At 38.1% G+C, this 19,230-nt stretch overlaps 1 protein-coding gene across 1 annotated transcript in view; it reads left to right on the forward strand.

Annotated features, from left to right (window-relative positions):
* GAREM1 (GRB2 associated regulator of MAPK1 subtype 1) overlaps positions 1 to 19,230 on the forward strand; it is a 114,285-nt gene that overhangs the window by 88,099 nt on the left and 6,956 nt on the right. The window contains exon 4 of the mRNA XM_060775231.2: positions 11,535 to 12,713. Within this exon, the coding sequence (XP_060631214.2) occupies positions 11,535 to 12,713 (1,179 nt within the window). The remainder of the gene's footprint in view (positions 1 to 11,534; positions 12,714 to 19,230) is intronic.

Here is a 19,230-nt window from a genome sequence, read left to right on the forward strand (position 1 = left end):
CTTCACAGTTTATCCACTTGGAACAGCCCTACTTCTGTCTTGGTGTCTTTGTTGATTGCAATTTTTACAAAGTGTTAGGACAATGTATCTAGTCACCCTTTCAGTTCCCATCATGTCCCAAATTAGTGAAGAGTTTAGTAAGGTTTCAATCCCAACCTCTAGAATTATAGCTTAGGACCAGACTATCTGAAAGAGTGCATCTCCCTATATGTACCTGTCCACATTTTTGAAATCTTCAGAGGACAGTTTTCTTTCAGTCCTACTATCATTCCTGGCAACATTTCATAAAGACCTTGTTGGTGGTTACTTCCAAAAGCTTTATCCCACAAAAGGTGGAGGGGGAAGTGAGGGGAATCATCTTCTTTGCATGGCATTTCATGCAGTATCATCTTTAAAGAAGAAAGAGAATTTACTTACATCCATCACACACGTCACTTCTATTGCGCCCTTTGCCTCTCAAGCCCCTCACTCTTGAGGAGACAAGCAGTGGAACTCACACTGTCTTTAAACCACTAATGTGCAGAAGGATCATGGAGGGGAGTGTAATGGAGAAGCCCACCACTTCCTATCCCATGAAAACACCATTTTTAGGTGTTTCTACGTGCATGCAATGGAGCAGTGGTTCTCAACCTGTAGGTCCCCAGGTGTTTTGGCCTACAACTCCCAGAAATCCCAGCTGGTTTACCAGCTGTTAGGATTTTTGGGAGTTGAAGGCCAAAGCATCTGGGGACCCACAGGTTGAGAACCACTGGAGTAGAATCAATTTGTGCCCAGCTTAGAAATCCTCCTATTTCTACACACTGTGGAGACAGAGTCCCATGCTGGGGAGACATGCAACCATGTGAAGCCAGGAACCTGGTACTGCTCAAAATGCAAGCCTAAAAGATCATAAGTTAGACATCAGGCATTGGCTTTGCCAGGGCTTCATAGCTGCCCAGTATTACCAGATTTTGCATGGTTAATTGGCAATGTCTGTATTCATACATTATCTGTTCACTTAGGTTTATTGATAGTAAATGTTATAGTTTGAAATGAGGGGATTCATAACTCACGATTAGTGGTATAATAACATACCATTTGTGTATACTAACACTGCACTTTTTCCAGGCAGTAACACACTGAACAGAGAATGTCACATAATCCAATTTTAAACATAAAAGTATATGTAGCAAAAGAACTGAAATTCAATCACAAGAATTTAGAACATACAAGGCAAATCAAGTTTTGCATTCTCCCTAGAATCCAGGATGACTAAACTGAGGCTATCATGCTTTGGTCATATCATAAAAAGACATGACTCCCTAGAAAAAAACACTAATATTAATAACAGGGTAACCTGGTAATCTTTCATTCAAAGAATCACCATGAGTCGAGGTCAACTTGATGGCAGTTAGCAACACCAGCAACGGTTGTAAAACTGTAGTAAATATAGTTACTGATTTATTATCTGTTTATGGATTTTGTGTGCTCCACATTGCAAAGTGCCTATTTTTATAGTCTCAGCAAAATTTCATGTGAGTGATTTGCAAGAAGATTCATATGTAATGTGCCTGAATGGATTTTCTACCAAATTGTAACAGATTAAAGTTGCAAAGACCCAGTGTATTGTATTACATCAGCTCTTGGTAGAGTTTGATTTTTTACAATTTTCTTTTGACACGCAGTTTATATAATCTAGCTCTGATGTACCATTTTGGTCAGGGGGTCGTTTTTTATCAGCCAGACATGTCTACATTTACACATCACCACGATCAGGCAAAATAGTCTGAAATCCAGGATGCAGATTATAATGGCAGGTCATTTTCTGATTTGCAGAGCATTTGATAAAATGCCTTACAGGAATCTATCGAGTGAGGTCAATTGTTGATACAAGTATTGCATTTTAAGTGCAGCACTTTCAACTAAAAGGGCAAAGGGAACAAATACATGTTGTGGCCTTTGTGAAAAGAATTTTAAATACCTGTCTTATCACAGAGATTCAGAGCAGAATGTAAACGCTAAAAATATATGGTCAGAAGTCAGACATTAACATTTAGAAGATCTCTGTGTAGCCTGAAGTAAAATAATTGCATTCAAAATAATTGCCAGAATCTGGGGAAATTACTCTTTAAAAAAGACACTCTTTTATACAACCAAAGGATATGTTTTGCTTGGGGATTCTAGAGGCTGTAGTCCAAAAAGTAGCCTTTCTGAATTCTGGAAATTATCGAAACACTCTCAAAAACAGGAAGAAACGCCCTTTGAAGAATGAAGATGATAATTTCCTGTGACCCTACCATTCTACATGTCATGCCCTTGCCATCTCCTTTAAATTTGGAAAAAGATATTGGGGTTTACAAACAGTGATTTCTGGTTAGCATAGGCCAGGGGTCCTCAAACTTTTAAAACAGAGGGCCAGGTCACAGCCCCTCAAACTGTTGGAGGGCCGGATTATAATTTGAAAAAAACATGAATGAATTCCTATGCACACGGCACATATCTTATTTGTAGTGCAAAAACCACTTAAAAACAATACAATAATTAAAATGAAGAACAATTTTAACAAATATAAATTTATTAGTATTTCAATGGGAACTGTGGGCCTGCTTTTGGCTAATGAGATAGGGTTGTTGTTGTTGTTGTTGTTGTTGTTGTTGTGTGCTTTTGAGTCGTTACAGACTTAGGTTGACCCTGTGTTAGAGCCGGGTAAATGACCTTGGAGGGCCGCATCCGGCCCCCGGGCCTTAGTTTGAGGACACCTGGCATAGGCTATAGTTTGACCCAGATATCAGTTGGCTAGAGCATTTAAAATGAAATGAATAACGTATCTATCTGGATAAATACCCTTCAGATTGTTTCCCATTTATCACGGCCATAATCAAAACCCATCACAGGATTGTCTTAGAGAAATTTGTTCAGAATGAGTTTACCTTTTTTCGTCTTCTGAGACAAAGAGTATATGACTTGCCCAAGATCGCCCAGTGGTTCTCCATGGCTAGCTGGGGATTCAAACCCTGGTCCAGCACAGAGCCACACTAACTATGTTACTTGGTCATAGGAAGAATGTAAAGGCTATTATAAAATATGTCAAGAGAAAGTTGTGATAGAAGGGAGTGGAAATTAGTAAAAATGAGGCAAAGTATGGAATGAGGGTTTAAAGGTTTTGCAGCTGTAACAGAAATGAATGATCCTTTGAAGGCCATGTTGAGGACACATTAGAGGAATAAGAATGATGAGATTGGAGGAAAGGAGTATCAAAAGCCTGTGAAATAATAAGAGTGAAAGACTTTTGAAAGGTAAATATCAACTTTTCCAGACCTTTCTTTCTGCAATGACCGAAAACTGCATAGTTTTTCTATGAAAACTTTGCAGCCTATGCAGAAAACTATAGCTTTGATATAGAGCAGTGGTTCTCAACTTGGGGTCCCCAGATGTTTTTTGCCTACAACTCCCAGAAATCCCAGTCAGTTTACCAGCTGTTAGGATTTCTGGGAGTTGAAGGCCAAAAACATCTGGGGACCCCAGGTTGAGAACCACTGATATAGAGGCACCCCTGTAAGGCAGCAGTGTGTGTTTTGTGCAGGTTTGCTTTTTATATATATAATTAACAGCAATGTTGCACAACAAAATGTGGCTCAACAAAAATATGGCACAAAAAGAGCAGTGTTGTACAACATAACCACATTATTGTTGTGAAACATTGCATTTTTATGTAAAAAAAATAGCAGTATTTCACAACAAATAGCCCCTTTGCCGTAGCCTGTGGGTAGTGATTGTGGGAATTACAGTCCTACAAAACTGGGCAAATCCCATTCTTGTTCTAGATAGAGAGATACCTAGATGAAAAACTAGTCTGCAGGATTCAGGTGGAGGAATAGTACGCAAGTACCATATTTCTTTGATTCTAAAATGCTATCAATTGTGAGATGTACACTTAATTTCATTATAAACAAAAGAAGATAGTAGATAGATAGATAGATAGATAGATAGATAGATAGATAGATAGATAGATAGATAGATAGATAGATATTAGAGCTATCTATATCAGGAAAAGTGTGTCTTAGAATCAAAGAAATACAGTAAATTCAAGTTGTGTATCAGCCTGTCTCTTCCAGCATAATAGTCAAAGAAGATGAAGCTTTTTGCTGTGAAGAAAAAATAAGTTGTAGTCAAGTTATTACTAGTGAGGAAAAGATGCCTTCAGCTTCTTACCTTAAATTTTTGAATTACTAAAAGCAAATATTTTTAGTATGCCGAAGCATTATTTTGCTTATGCATAAGTAAATCCTAACTCTTTTTTTGTGGTGTTGTGTCTTCCAGTTTTACCACCAAACCAGCCAAGAGCTCCTAAACATATTGGAAAAAGGGGGTCTGGAAACTGTACAGTAAAGCAACAAAAGGGGTTATTCTGTGTCGGAGACTCTGGCGTGGGAGGGAGGAAGCAAAAGAGTCAGACCAAGCACACTGGGACCTTGATCTGCAGTTATGACCAGTTTGCAAACACTTTCAGATGGCTCAAGGGTATTAATAGAGGCCTTTGACTATTGCCGTATAATGTGGAGGTGGTGCAATGAATGCTTATTATTTCTTCAGAAGTCTCTTGTGTGTTCCATGATAAAATGATTTAGATAAAGAGGTGTTGGAGCCAAGCTAATGAAAAAGGTGTGCTCATTGAAGCCATTTAAAAATGGAAAGAAAAAAACATTTATAAAATCTAAATGTGAGATGATGTTACACCTCTGGTCTGTAGTAGCTGTTAGATTTTTCAAAGACAGCTTCACTACAGTGACTCACAATTGACAGATATAGTGTCACGTACAAAACTAGGAAAGTGAGTTGCATGGTTCTGTGGTTCATATTTTGGAAGAAAACTTGAAAATGCTGTAATTTCTCTAACTAAATTAATATCCTAGAGTGGGAGGCTTTTAATTACAATTTTAGAAACTAGACTTCTCTGGCACCAAGCATTTTGTTTCAGCATGTCCCCAAACCAGACTCACCACTGAGAAACTACAAGACCGGTCACTTCACATTCTTAGTAGCAAGCTGGACCTCATCACACTGGAATTGCAAATGATCTGAGTCAGAAATTATTGATTACAGTACCTTCACTGTCTCTTGCTATGTCTTTACTTCTGCCACTAAAGAACAAGACTGAACCTAGCAAGATTTCTGATGTTCAGGTTCATATCAAAATGACAAAACTACTTTATCTTGAAATCAATTATAGGCTTACCGGTTGAGTTACATTTGCCATGGAGATGTATATCCCTAAAGAACTACGTGTTGAACTTACAAATAGGATCACAGAATAGGCATGCAAAATTCCAGTTCAGTTATAACACATGACATGGCAGGAAGAAAAACTAACATGCATTCATTTGCTTCATTTTCCAAAACAGCCCCTTGGTTTTCCAAGGAGTTGGCGTCGATGAAGCAAGTGAGACAGAAACTGAAGTGATGTTGGTGGAGAACTTGATGCAAATCTGACCAAGCACAGGCTAGAGAGTATTTGAAAGACTACTCTGCGGCAGTGAAAGCAGCAGAGAAATCGTTCCTTACTGCCACCATTGCATCTGCAAGGAACCATCCAGCTGAGTTGTTTCAAGTGGTCAGAGGACTATTACATATTGGTCCTTGACCATTGAGCAGCTCGCTGTAAAGAATTTGCAAGGCACTTTGCAGATAAAGTCGCTCAGATCTGTTCTGACTTAGATGCTGTTATTGACACAGTTCCAATGGATGTAACTTTGGCTCCTACTTGTCCAGTGTTGATAGATACTTTTCCGTTTGTGCAGCCTGAGGATGTGTACAGGATGCTTTGAGAGGTGAGAGCTACCACAAGTATACTAGTTCCTTGCACTTCCTGGCTGCTCAAACAGGCCAGAGGGTTTGGTGACAGAATGGTTGAAGATGGTGTTCAGTGCCTCCTTGGAACAAGGCAAAGTTCCAACTTGCTTAAAGGAAGCAATTGTGATACCTATATTTTAAAAGCCATCCCTGACAACTATCAGCCAGTGTCCAATCTTCCCTTTCTGAGCAAGATTTTGAAGCATGTGATGGTTTCCCAACTTCAAATATTTCCGGATGAAACGGATTATCTAGATCTATTTCGATCTGGTTTAAGGACTGGCTAAGGAACAGAGACAGCTTTTTAGTCACCTTGGTGGATGACCTACTCGGAGAGTTATACAAGGTGAGTTGGTTCCCTGTGGGTTTTCCTGGATCTCTCAACAGCTTTCAATACCATTGACTATGGTATCCTTCTGGGTCATCTTGCTGGGATGGGACTGGGAGGTACTTTCTTACAGTGGCTCCAGTCCTTCCTGAAGATCTATACCCAGAAGATGGTGTGGGGGACTCCTGTTCAAACCCCAGGCCATTAACTTGTGGGATTCCACAAGGTTCCATTTTGTGCCCCAATTGCAAGAAGCCAGATCTGGCCATGGCGGCACATGCCTTAGTTTACATCCTGTCTGGATTACTGTAATGCGCTCTATGTTAGGCCGCCTCTGAAGAGTGCTTGCAAACTTCAGCTGGCCCCAAGAGCTGCAGCCAGGTTGCTTACTGGGGCTGGCTACAGGAAGCAGACACCCCCCCCCCCCCGCCAATCTGTTTCTGGGCACAATTCAAAGTGCTGGTTATGACCTTGAAAGTCCTAGACAGATTAGATCCAGGTTATTTGTCTGACTGCATCCCTTTCTTCAAGAGAGGCCCTTCTCTCTGTACCACCCTCATCTCAAGCTCGGTTGGTGGGAATGAGAGTGCGGGCCTTCTCACTGGCTGCCCCTCAACTCTGGAACTCCTTGTTCAAGGAAGCCAGAATGCCCCCCTCCCTGCCTTCCTTCCCGCACCAGGCTAAAACCTTTTCATTCAGACGGGTTTTTAAAGAAGGTGGTTTTAAAGATTAATTCAGGAAGAGTGCTGTGGTTTTTAACCTTGAATATGTTTCAGTGATTTTTTAAAAAACTCTTTATTTTAATTCTGTTTTAATGTTTGCATATTGATATATTTTACATTGTATGCTAATATTTTTATGTTAAGCCACTTTGAGTCTCCTTCAGGAGAGATAAAGTGGAATAATAATAACAACAACAACAAGAACAACAACAATAATACCCAAATTATATAATATACCATATTTGCAGAATACAAAGCATTTAAGGGCTTGGTTGTTTGTCTTTACAAAGTTGTAGAAGTTCTTACTCCTAGCTGCCATTGAAACAAAAATTAATACAACACCCCATTATTGAAGATTCTAGATTTTTGCAGCAGCCACTTAAGTTTCCTCAGTAGAAAATGGTCCCCATCCTTGGTCCCAATGGCCAAATAAGTCTCCAAGGGAGACAGATTTAGAGACCTCCTTCTTCCTCCTGGGATATGTCTAGAGAATCAACTCTAGGAAAAATATACTCCTTATTTTGCTTCAATGGAGCCTAAGAAGAAAGACCGGAAAATGGATAAGGACTGGTTACTGGTCATCACTGGATCAGTAATGGCAACCCTCTCAACACATCTCGGGAGAATCCCTCTCCCAAAACTTTGCCACATTTTACACGATCACCACTTTCTATGTTCCTGTGTCATTACAGACTGTCAGCATAGTCTCAGTCCAACTACTGAGTGGGGTGAGTCTGTTGTCTTGGCATGACCCATCAGCTCCAGTGAGTTAGCTTACTATTCTTTAATATATGTGAGTTACAAAGACCACAAAAGAAAAACAGGTTGCCTTTCTGTAACTGGTTCTTTGAGTTAGCATTTGTGCACTCACACAATCTGCCTTTTTCCTCTGTTCATGCTGTCAGTCTACTCCAAGAATCCCACTAGAGTACATGGAACCTGGTTTTGACAAGAATGCACATCTTATGTCCATGCAAGTAAAGACGTGGCGTTATCCCAAAATGTAGCTCTTGGAGCATCCAAAAATCGCCATATACATTCAGAATGACCCATATGTGTGAGAGCACAATCACTGGATATTATCTTGGATACTACAATTTTAGTGGATAAATTAGCCTTCAAGATTTTGTCCTATGCTATGCGGTGTATTTTCTACTCTCAGAAATGAAGCTCATGCAGCAGGAATAATATTTTGTGTGAAGTACGCTTTGAGGCTGTGTGTGAGAGAGAGAGAGCAGGGGGAGGGAGAGAGAGAGAGATGGTGGACATGTTACTCATCAATTGATATTAATGCCTGTCATTGTCTAGCCACTGGTCTGAATTGTGAATTGCTATCACGTACAGTAAGATCTTGATTGCTTCCTGAATTGGCTCTGGTAACAATATGTACGTAACAGAGCACTTGAATAACTTCCTCTCAGGAAGCTCTGAAACCGAGATGTTAGGCAGGCACGCTACACATACCAAAGTATTCCACTTGAAAGTTAGTTCCACTTTTCTGTCCTGGATTTTATTGATGATGCATCTTCTCCAATTTTGCCAAACTGTTGTTAGTGTAATGGCTACTTTGTACTTCCCCACTATTGTTTCAAAAATCAATAGAACAAATCATTTCGTAAATTAAGTTGTTAATATTATATGGTGGGCTGTTGCTCTCAACAGCCAATGTTAAGTAGAAGAAACAGAGGCCATTGTGGAATAGGGCTTTCCAGACTCAAGTAATAGTTTTGGCTTCAACTTTTAAAAACCTAAATGGTTTGGGGATTTATCTGAGGGATCACATCTCTCATTATGACTGTGTGTAGATATTAAGGACTTGAGAAGAGACCCTCTAGAAAATGCCATCACTTGCAGTGATTTGAAAGTGATTGCAATAAGAAGCCTTTCAGTGGCTTCTTACTTTTGTCATCACTTACTACTCTTTCCTTTTTAATACTTGAAATCTAATTAACATTTAAGCTGTTAGATATATATTGAGTATTATGTTGATTTTAATGTTTTATTTGATTTGTTTTTAGTTAATAATCTTGAGCGTATTCCTGGGAAAACATGATTTAAGTGTGAAGAAAAAATTAAAATGCACTATTTCAGTAAATAAAATAAAGGAGGAGAATAATTTTTGCTTCTCCTTCCTCTTACAAGGACTGCCCTTTTTATGGTCCTCTAGTTGTTTTTAGACCAAGATTTTTCACCATTGACTATGCTAGACATGCTGTCAAAACTTGGAGAGCACTACTTTCTTGAGGGCCACATGATTTTCATCCTTGATATAACCCTTACTGGCTTAGTTTATATGGATGTTGCATTCATTCATCTATATATTTATTAAAAAATCACATTAATTTGGTGGATGCCCAAACATGAGTAATGACTTTGTTCTGTTCCTTTTACATTTAATTTGCACAATTTCCAGTACAACAAGAAAGAGCAGTCTGTATACGGTTCTGAAGATTGAGATCTCAGTATTTACGTGTCTCAGCATTTTAGGATGTTACTCCATTTTGTCATTGATTGATTGATTCATTTATATTCCATCAATCCCCAATAACTTAATTGAAAACAGCTTACAAATATTAAAACTTATACCGTTCAAATAAAAGACATAAAAAAAATAAATTTATAAAAAAATAAAAATAAAAACATAAATACAAAACATTATTTTTATTTCCATAACCCATGATTTTTAAATGTTTTTAATCAAACCAGCACAGTAATAAATTAGCTTATTATTAAAAGTCTTTTCAGTCAGTTTTTTTTAAAAAAAAAACTTTCAGTAAGGTTTTCATTTGCTTAAAGAAGGAAAGGAAGAATCTCTCCAGAAAAGAAACTGCAAATTCTGGAAGCTACCATTTAGGAGGCTACATTCTGTATTCTTCCCAAATCTGACTGGGAAGATGGTGGGACTGAGAGAAGGGCCTTTCCTGAAGATGCTAGAGCCAGGTAGACTCATATAAGAAGATAAAATGCTTCAGATATCCTTAGTCTGACTCTGTAAGGCTAACATTTATAGGTCTTACCCAGTATTTTAAAGTGTGTTTGGAAACAGTCCAGCAGCCAGTGATATTACTGCGGCCAGGGATTACTATGCTCCATGTAGCTCACCCTAATTAATATTTTCACTGTAGTTCTTTAAACATATCCTCATAAATATACCATCTACTCACCTTGCCAGACTTGGCAAATATGGATTTCTGTTTTTGTCTATAGCAGCATATATCTGAAAGATAGTTTTCTACTAGAAATTGTTAAAATTCATCAAGGGGAGTCAGAGAAACTGAGACTATGCATCCCAATTTTGAGTACTGTGTATTAGTTACTTTTGATTTTATATGATTCCTAGTTCAGCAAGGCACTTAGCAACTTGACTGAGATAAATAACCATTACTTTTGGTAATAAGCCAAATAACTAATTGTTTGCATCAACTAGTCTATCACCAAAGTGCTGTACCAATATTAGCTACTCAGCTCTTAACAGTAACAGGACCTCTATGGTCTTTCTTCATTTTGCCTTCCCTCTCTCACACAAAAACATTGAAAAGAGAGTTAAGACGTACTCAGCCACCTCAGTGTTATATAGTGCTGTTCTTAAGTTTAAATTGTATGTAAGTTGGAACAGTTACATTTTTAACTCCAGCTAATCTTGTTTTTAACTTTGGATAACATTAGGAAGAGTTAACTCCCCTGCGATGTTTGTTTGGCTCTCTGTACCCGTGTTCAGAAGATTTCACCTTACTTTCTGTTCCTGTGATAATTGGATTTTGGAAAAAAATGGCTTGTTGTAGAAACAGGGATTGGTGATAAAGCTTCAGTGGAAGACACCCTTTTCCCATGATAACTCTTAACAGGAGTGAATTTTTCATCCTAGGAGTAATTTCTTCTCACTTCCTGTTGTCTTACCCCTGATTGTCACTTGGAGTTGTATGTAAGTTGGATGTTTGTTACTCGGAGATTGCCTGTATTCACTTACAGTAGAGTCAGGCTTATCCAACATAAATGGGCTGGCAGAACATTGGATAAGCAAAAATGTTGGATAATAACGAGGGATCAAGGAAATCCTATTAAATGTCAAATTATGTTATGGTTTTGCAAATTAAGCACCAAAAAATCATTAAAACAAATCAACAGAGAAAGCAGTCCAATACATGGTAACATTATGTAGTAATTACTGTATTTACGCATTTAGCACCAAAACATCGCAATGTATTGAAGCAGGATCCGGGCAGGAGGCAGACTGCGTTGGCTAATACAGAGTGTTGGATGAGCGAAGGTTGGATAAGCGAGACTCTACTTACTAATGCCTAGTCCAAAAAGAGAAACGGAGGGAAATAAAACTGCTAGCTACCATACTGTTACAATGCCAAATATGATTTGTATTAATTAAAGTATGGGATGTTCTTACTCAGTTCAAATATATTTAATTGTGTATTTCTGCCTGAAAAATTAATATTTTTGTTGCTATTGGAATTGTTGGTCAATATGCCACTCTTGCAGGCCTTGGTTTACAGAAGAAGTTACTGGCAGGTTTGCTGTAGAAGCATTCTCCTTATCTAAAAGTTAAAGATGCATTGTTTTTATTGTTCTGTTGATCTAGCACCACTACAGTGTTCAAAATTGTTTCTTCAAGCATCTTAACATTGGACTCCTTTGTGTTACAGGTGGCTTCAGGTGAGTGCAATGAAGACACGGAGGTCTACAACATTACACTCTGCACAGGGGATGAGCTAACCTTAATGGGACAAGCAGAAATTCTTTATGCAAAATCTTCAAAGGAGAAATCACGGCTCAACACCATCTTCAAGAAAATTGGGAAGCTTAATTCCATCAGCAAATTGGGCAAAGGCAAAATGCCTTGCCTGATTTGCATGAACCACAGGACCAATGAGAGCATTAGCCTTCCTTTCCAGTGCAAGGGCAGATTCAGCACACGCAGCCCTTTAGAGCTGCAGATGCAGGAGGGCGAGCACACAATTCGCAACATAGTAGAAAAAACACGCCTCCCGGTCAACGTGACTGTGCCGTGCCCTCCACCACGAAATCCTTTTGATTTGCATTTTGTCCGAGAGGGGCACCGCTACAAATTTGTGAACATTCAAACCAAAACTGTTGTGGTTTGCTGCGCACTGCACAGTAACAAAATTATTCCAATGCACTTCCCTTTGCATTTAGCTCTTCCAAAGTTCACCCTCCCAGAAAGCCTTGTGAAAGGGGAGGTATGGCATGAATCTTTTGTCAAGCACTGGTTCAGCCTCTGTCAAGAGCAGTTTGATATAGATGAGTATTCACGTGCTGTGAGAGATGTGAAGGCTGACTGGAATGAAGACTGCAAAAGCCCGCAGAAGAGTCGGCCTACTAGCCACAATCATGTGCCAAACTCGCTCAGTTATGCTCGAGATGAATTGACCCAGTCCTTCCATCGCCTCTCTGTGTGTGTTTATGGGAATAACCTCCATGGAAACAGTGAGGTGAACCTTCATGGATGCAGGGACTTGTGTAACGAGTGGACTTTGTTCTCTCATGATGCTCTGCAATACCAGGAGGCTGGAGATGGGAGCAATGACTATCTTTTCCCTGAAGTTGGTGAAGAATCATTATGTTTACCTACGAAATCAGAACTTCCTTATGAAGAACTATGGCTAGATCAAGGGGGTGGGAAAATGAATGATCAGCCACTTACTCGTTCACAGAGTGAAAAGAACAAATGTGACAACTATAGAAGTTCATTCCGGTCCAAGTGTGGAAATCCTTGTCTTCCAGCCCCGGGATCATTAACAGCGACATCAAAATCTTCAGATGTTGCCCTACCTCCACCACCTGTGCCTCCTAAATCTGAAGCAGTAAGTTATGTTCATTCTTTTTTCTGTTTAAGGTGAATGGGGAAGTACTTGCCATAAACATGAAAATGTTGCTCTTCCTAGGAAAATGAGCTTTAACCCCAGCACAGAATTACCAACCCTATTGCCATAATTCATTTGAAGTTAAAATTTATTAGATCAGTCAGTTCTGTCTTTTGCACACACACAAATCCTCATCTGATAGCTACATGTCCTAATGCAGAATCTTGACCATTGTCTTACCAGATCCTGCCTTATCCACTAACTTATTTGTAGACATGCTCAAAGCAATGTGAAACATTATCAGGACAGGATTTGTCTTAGCAGATTCATCTTGAGAAAGATTTGCTTTTGATCTGTAATTTCTTGGATCTACTTTGATTCTTTTTTTAATTGATATTATATTTTCCATTTTCCCATTTCTATTGGAGTTAATCTTATGGACAAGGATGTATTTTGGTCAAAGGAGTACAAGTTCATTAAGAACTCGTAAGTGGATAATGTCTAAATCTAGTGAAAAAGATATTATTTTCTTCCACCCCGTGATTTCTGTGCAGCAAGCAAATAGTAATTCATAAGATGGTCTCTAGAATAAATATGCTTTGCAAAGTCCAATCCCTTTATTATAGCAGTAGTAGTAGTAATAGTAATAGTAGTAGTAGTAGTAGTAGTAATAATAGTAATAATAATAATAACTTTTGTTTATTACCCACCTCTCCTCATAGCTCAAGACAGGTTACAGCATAGTTAAAACACATAAACATTGTAAACATTCTATAAATATACATATTTCTATAAAAGATGCATATTAAAACTTATTTCTATAAAATACATATTAAAATACACAGGACAGATGTTAAACACAAGATACAAGTTTAAAATTCATGATTAAAACTGGCTGGGTAGGGCTGCCAGAAGAGATAGGTTTTTAGATGGATTTTCATTTCCGACAGCTCATCTAGCTGTCAGAACTCTTCCGACAAGTCTTTCCACCGTCTTGGGGCAGCCGATGAAAAGGTCCTCAGCAACCCAGTGATTCCAGTCATGAAAGCCTTTGACAATACAAAAGGTCCTCTTGTTCAGACTATCTTCAATTCTCTCAATGTGAGGAGGGTAGCTATAATCTGTCCCTCTCATACTGGAGACATCTAAACTCACTGTTTGCTCTAATTCAAATTGTTTGTGCAATTCAAAGTGCTGGCTTTACTCTATAAAGCCCTACATGGTTCAGCTTACCTATCCAAACATATCTCCTCCTATGATCCACCTTGGAGGTTAAGATTGCCGGGGGAGGCCCTGCTCTCAGTCCCACGTCCCTTGCAAGCACAACTGGAGGGAATGAGAGACAGGGCCTTCTCAGTGCTGGCCCCTCATTTATGTAACACTCTCTCCAGTGAAATTAGATCGGCCTTCAGGGGGAAAAAACTAAAAACATGGCTCTGGGATCAGACTTTTGGCCAGTAATGGGAGCAGTGTAATAAAAGACTTCAAATGAACATTGATGTTTCAGACCAGCCCTGGATTATTACCTGGATTAATTGTTTTAATGCTATGTTTTGACTGGTTGGTTTAAATGTTTTGTTCGTTTATTGATGATGTGTATACATGCAGCATTGAATTATTGCCTTTGTAAGGCCGCCCTGAGTCCCCTTCAGGGTTGAGAAGGGTAGGATATAAGTATGGTAAATAAATAAAATAAAAGTGTTTCTTGTGAAAGGATCTTAATGAGTTCTTTCCATGCTTAGAAGGCTGCAGTGTTCATTCATTCAGAGATGTTGTATTGTATTGGTGTCATACATTTTGTTCAATGTTGTGTCAGTTAATGGGAAATATTAACTACTTGGTTTTAATATGCAATACAGATATCTTATTGCCATCTGGAGAATCTAATAGACTGAAGCAAGTCTGAAGTATAGCAGTAGTGTCTTCAGCCTCTCCAACTCATAGACAAGTTGTTTTCCTTTCTGTGGAAAGTAGCCAAAGATAGAGACAGAAAGGAAGCATTATAAATGCATGTCTGCTTTAACTTCCCAGTGGGTATAATGAAGCTGATACGAATGTGAGTCACTCTGCAAATGCTTTTGCATAACCAGTTATGTTACTTAAATAGAAGTATTATGACAACCTTGCCTTTGGTACTTGTCCATATATACTGACTTAATTTCAGTTTGAAGGCTGAAATATTTGAGGTAAAATAAAATATTATCAATAGAAAAATACCAAAAGCTTCATTAAGCATTGGGACACCTGTTGGGCACATTGAAAATAGCTTTCTAGGTTATGGCAATTGAAGCATTTATTCTACATGGTTTCTACTGGCTAGTTAAATGTGCCTTGGTTTAATCATTACCAGTTGGAAGTTGGCAGAGAGATGTAAACTAGAAAAAAATGCACATTTCCTAAAGTTGTGGATAATTTCCTTAAATGATATTTTTCTCAGTGTTAGTGTAGTGTATGAGAGAGCTTGTCCTTATTTCCTTATATAATTTAGAGAGTATTAATTACTTAAACTGAAAATAGAGTTTGTTTGGGGATGGTGGTTGCTGAGCTAGTGTGCTATAATACCTTCAAAAATCACACCATATCGCATTTTGATACAGGTGGTCATACCAGTCTTTTGGAGAGGAAAAGACCACACTAATAGTTAACTGCTGTTTTACCCTGGGTACATGGGCAGACATTTCTGGTGTTATCTTCAAAATATAATGACTATTTACCCAATGTGTACTTATAGTGTGTATCATGAGATATATATCTGACTGATCCTAAGAAACTAGATCTGGGGTTTCACTGCCAATTCTAACATTATTTTAGTAATGACACATATTTTCATGATAATCTTGTGATGACTATAATACCAAATGGAGGAATAATGATAATCCATTTTAGATGCTAGTGTCATTTCAGATTATACTGTTCAAAGATATCAGTTCAGCTATTAATCACTGAGTTGTCATAAGTAATTCTTAGGATGCATATGCATATCTGAATCACTTTTCAAATAGGGCTCTAAAGGTTTGTTTTTTTTTTCCTATGCATTTGACAAATGGGAACATTTTGTGCCTGTGAGCTTCTTTTGCCAATGGTGGGACAAACATGTAAAGATGGTCTCCTTTCAATACATTGACATATATTGTCTGGTATGGCATGCTGATGTTTGAGTCTGAATTAAATTAATTCCCCAGATTCCTAGGGTACAAAATATTTGAAATAGCAAGCCCAAAAAAGAACTTATTTTGATTTTGTTAGAAAAATAAGGTATACTTTTCAAATTAAAGTCCTAGATGGAGATCATGCCCATACTGCCTTCTGGAAATATTATTCTTACAATTCTTGCAATGTGTTGTTAAGCCCCATGAACTAACAATTTCACATGTACTATCTCCACACCAGTTGGGACTTTTGTCCATATAAAATGTTGCATACTTTTTGTCTGATGCAAACAATCTTCCACTGACCACAAGAAGCACTACCACAAAGAGATGTATTTAACCTTAAATTAGGGTCCTGTGAATTATAATATTCTAGTTCCAAATTACTGAGCTCATCCTAATACTCTTTGATGTTTGCTTGTGTTTTTGAGATATAGATAGATAGATAGATAGATAGATAGATAGATAGATAGATAGATATATTTTCAGCTTATAGTCATTGTCTGTATGCTCCCTCAGATCTTAATTCTACAGGAATTGACTTTTTCATAGTTATAGATCTTGATATGAGAATAACATTTCATTCATTTACTTTCAGTTTTATGCATCCCCATAAAACAAATGATTGTAATATAAAATAAAATATAAAACATAATGCAATAAAATCCAAATCAATTTAAAGTATAAAAGGAAGCAAAACTCACAGAAACCACAAATAAAATTCAGCATTCAAAATTGAATATAATATATAAGAATATATATACCTGTGTGTGTGTGTGTGTAAAATTTTTAATGGACTGGATGAACAAAAAGGGGCCCTCATATAATGCTGGAATGATACAAGTTTGACATAGGAAATAGATGTGGGATAGCTGTTACATAAGTGGATATCCAAAGTGTTCTCTGTCTAGAAATAGTCTCCCTCACTTCATTCAACATGAGCCTTGAGAGAAAAGGCGAACAAAGACCTTAATATTTGTCTAGGAACCTATTCCCAACCCTATTTAAGAATTTATAGGTTAAAAACATCATTTTAATCATTCCCAGGAGCAGCCAGTATATCTCACATGTATGATGTGATCAGAATGCCTAATCCCATTAATTAATCTGCCTGCTTTGTTTTGACCCAACTGTATTTTCTGAACTTCTTCTAAAAGGCAACCTCAAAACACTGAATAGAAACAAATAGCCTAAACCAGGGGTCCTCAAACTAAGGCCCGGGGGCCAGATACGGCCCTCCCAGGTCATTTACCCGGCCCTCGCTCAGGGCCAGCCTAAGTCTGAAATGACTTGAAAGCACACAACAACAACAATCCTATCTCATCAGCCAAAAGCAGCCCCACACTTCCCATTGAAATACTAATAACTTTATATTTGTTAAAATTGTTCTTCATTTTAATTATTGTATTGCATTTAAGTGTTTTTGCACTACAAATAAGATATGTGCAGTGTGTATAGGAATTCATGTTTTTGTTTTGTTTTTTCAAATTATAATCCGGCCCTCCAATACTTTGAGGGACTGCAACCTGGCCCTCTGTTTAAAAAGTTTGTGGACCCCTGATCTAAACCAATGGTTCCCAACCTCTTTTTGTCTAGGGATCACTTTGACCAGGGTCCACTCTCCAACATTAGTACCAAAAGGGTTACAAATCGGGTTTTGGTCAACTTTAGATTTGGTTTGGTTATTGGGGTGCTGATTCAGAAAAATTGCATTGAATAGACCACATCATCTCTAGTTTCTGATATAGAACTTATGTCATCCAGTAGTTGTCATCTGCTCATCCACAGAAAACCATAAGTCTCGGCTCTGTAATAGGGTTTTGTTAAAGCAGTTGCTCTTGTTGAAACAATGTAATAATGGCAAGGCCATGGACCATAATGTAGTTATTATGGAAGTCTAGTAGCCCATGGACCACAGGTTGGGAAGCACTGGTCTAAACCATTTGAAACTAGTTAAAATACCTCTATTCAGTGTACAAAGTTGAGAACCCAATTCTTTAGGAGGAGTGACTATAATATTCACTCAGATAGATGAACCATCAGCCAACAATGCTACCATTTTGTTAAGATTTAGTTTCAGCTCATTGAGTCCAGGCAGAACAGGTACAAGTTCAGCACAGCCTTACTTATTTCTGATGAAAAATATCCTGAAAGTTGTAATGCTGAATGTTGCCGATGTAGTAGAAATTGCTCAGACCAAACATCAGGAAAAGATAGAATTTTGTGGAACATAAGAGGCTCAACCTGCACCACCTTCTAGGAATACCTGCCTCTTTAGGCATAAGGCAGCTACCAAAACTTCTCTCCCATATCCGAGTCAGGGAGCATGCTGAGGAGACCAGAAGAATCAACGAAGACCTTACAGGATGACTTTGTGCGTCTGTATAAAAACCCGAATGTGTTATGTATTTATGTTTTGAAATTATTTCTTGCAAAGTGCTTCAAAATGTATTCTGTGAGAGTAGGAAAGGTTTGAAAAAGAATATAGTCTTTCAGTGGCTACCATGTGCCCTCTGCTGGTAGCACACCAGTTAGACACTAGCTGGATCTTCTCTGCTTTAAATCCATTTCCATTGTGAAATGTAGTGGATATAGCCAGTGCTTCCCTAAGTTTGTGTGTGAGAGAGGGAGGGAGGGAATCTTTGCAGGCACTTATTTATTTACGACATTTATATGCCGTCCTTCTCACCCCGAAGGGGACTCAGAGCAGCTTACAAGTAATATGTAAATACAATATATTATTACCATAGCACAATATTAGTATTATATATTACTATATTGTACTATATCATTATACTGTAATATTATTAGTAATATGACATGTAATATAAAATATATAATTATAATATCGTATTAGTAGTAGTATTATATTGTATCACATAATATTATCAATACTATATGTATACACAATATATTATATTATGTCCACCAAGATGAGCTTTGTCCCTATGCCCACCTTTTTATGTCCCTTACCAAATGGACCTGAAAAGAGCATCTGTTTCTGTCACCTGTGAAGTTACCAACCTGGCTTCTTAAATGATTTTTTAAAAATGCTGATAGAGGTGGGGTGACCAGGGATGAAGAGAATAAGCTGTGACCCTGACAATTCCAATTCTACTTTTGTAATGTATCAGCTGAGTGACTTTAGGAAATACATTCTCATTCAGCCTCTGCTGTATATAACAGAGGGGTAATAATTCTGATTTACTTTTATAACAAAGGTTGGAATCATATAGCGTGCCAAATATTGTGAAGAATTGCCTGCAGGTGGGAATTGCCTGCAGCAAAGAATCCTGGACATTGTCTGAAGTAGTGGCTCCCAAGCTTTGGTCTTCCAGGTTTTTTGCTCTTCAGTTTGCAGACGCCCC

The sequence above is a fragment of the Anolis sagrei genome, chromosome 4 (assembly GCF_037176765.1).
Source record: "Anolis sagrei isolate rAnoSag1 chromosome 4, rAnoSag1.mat, whole genome shotgun sequence".
Lineage (NCBI taxonomy): Eukaryota > Metazoa > Chordata > Lepidosauria > Squamata > Dactyloidae > Anolis > Anolis sagrei.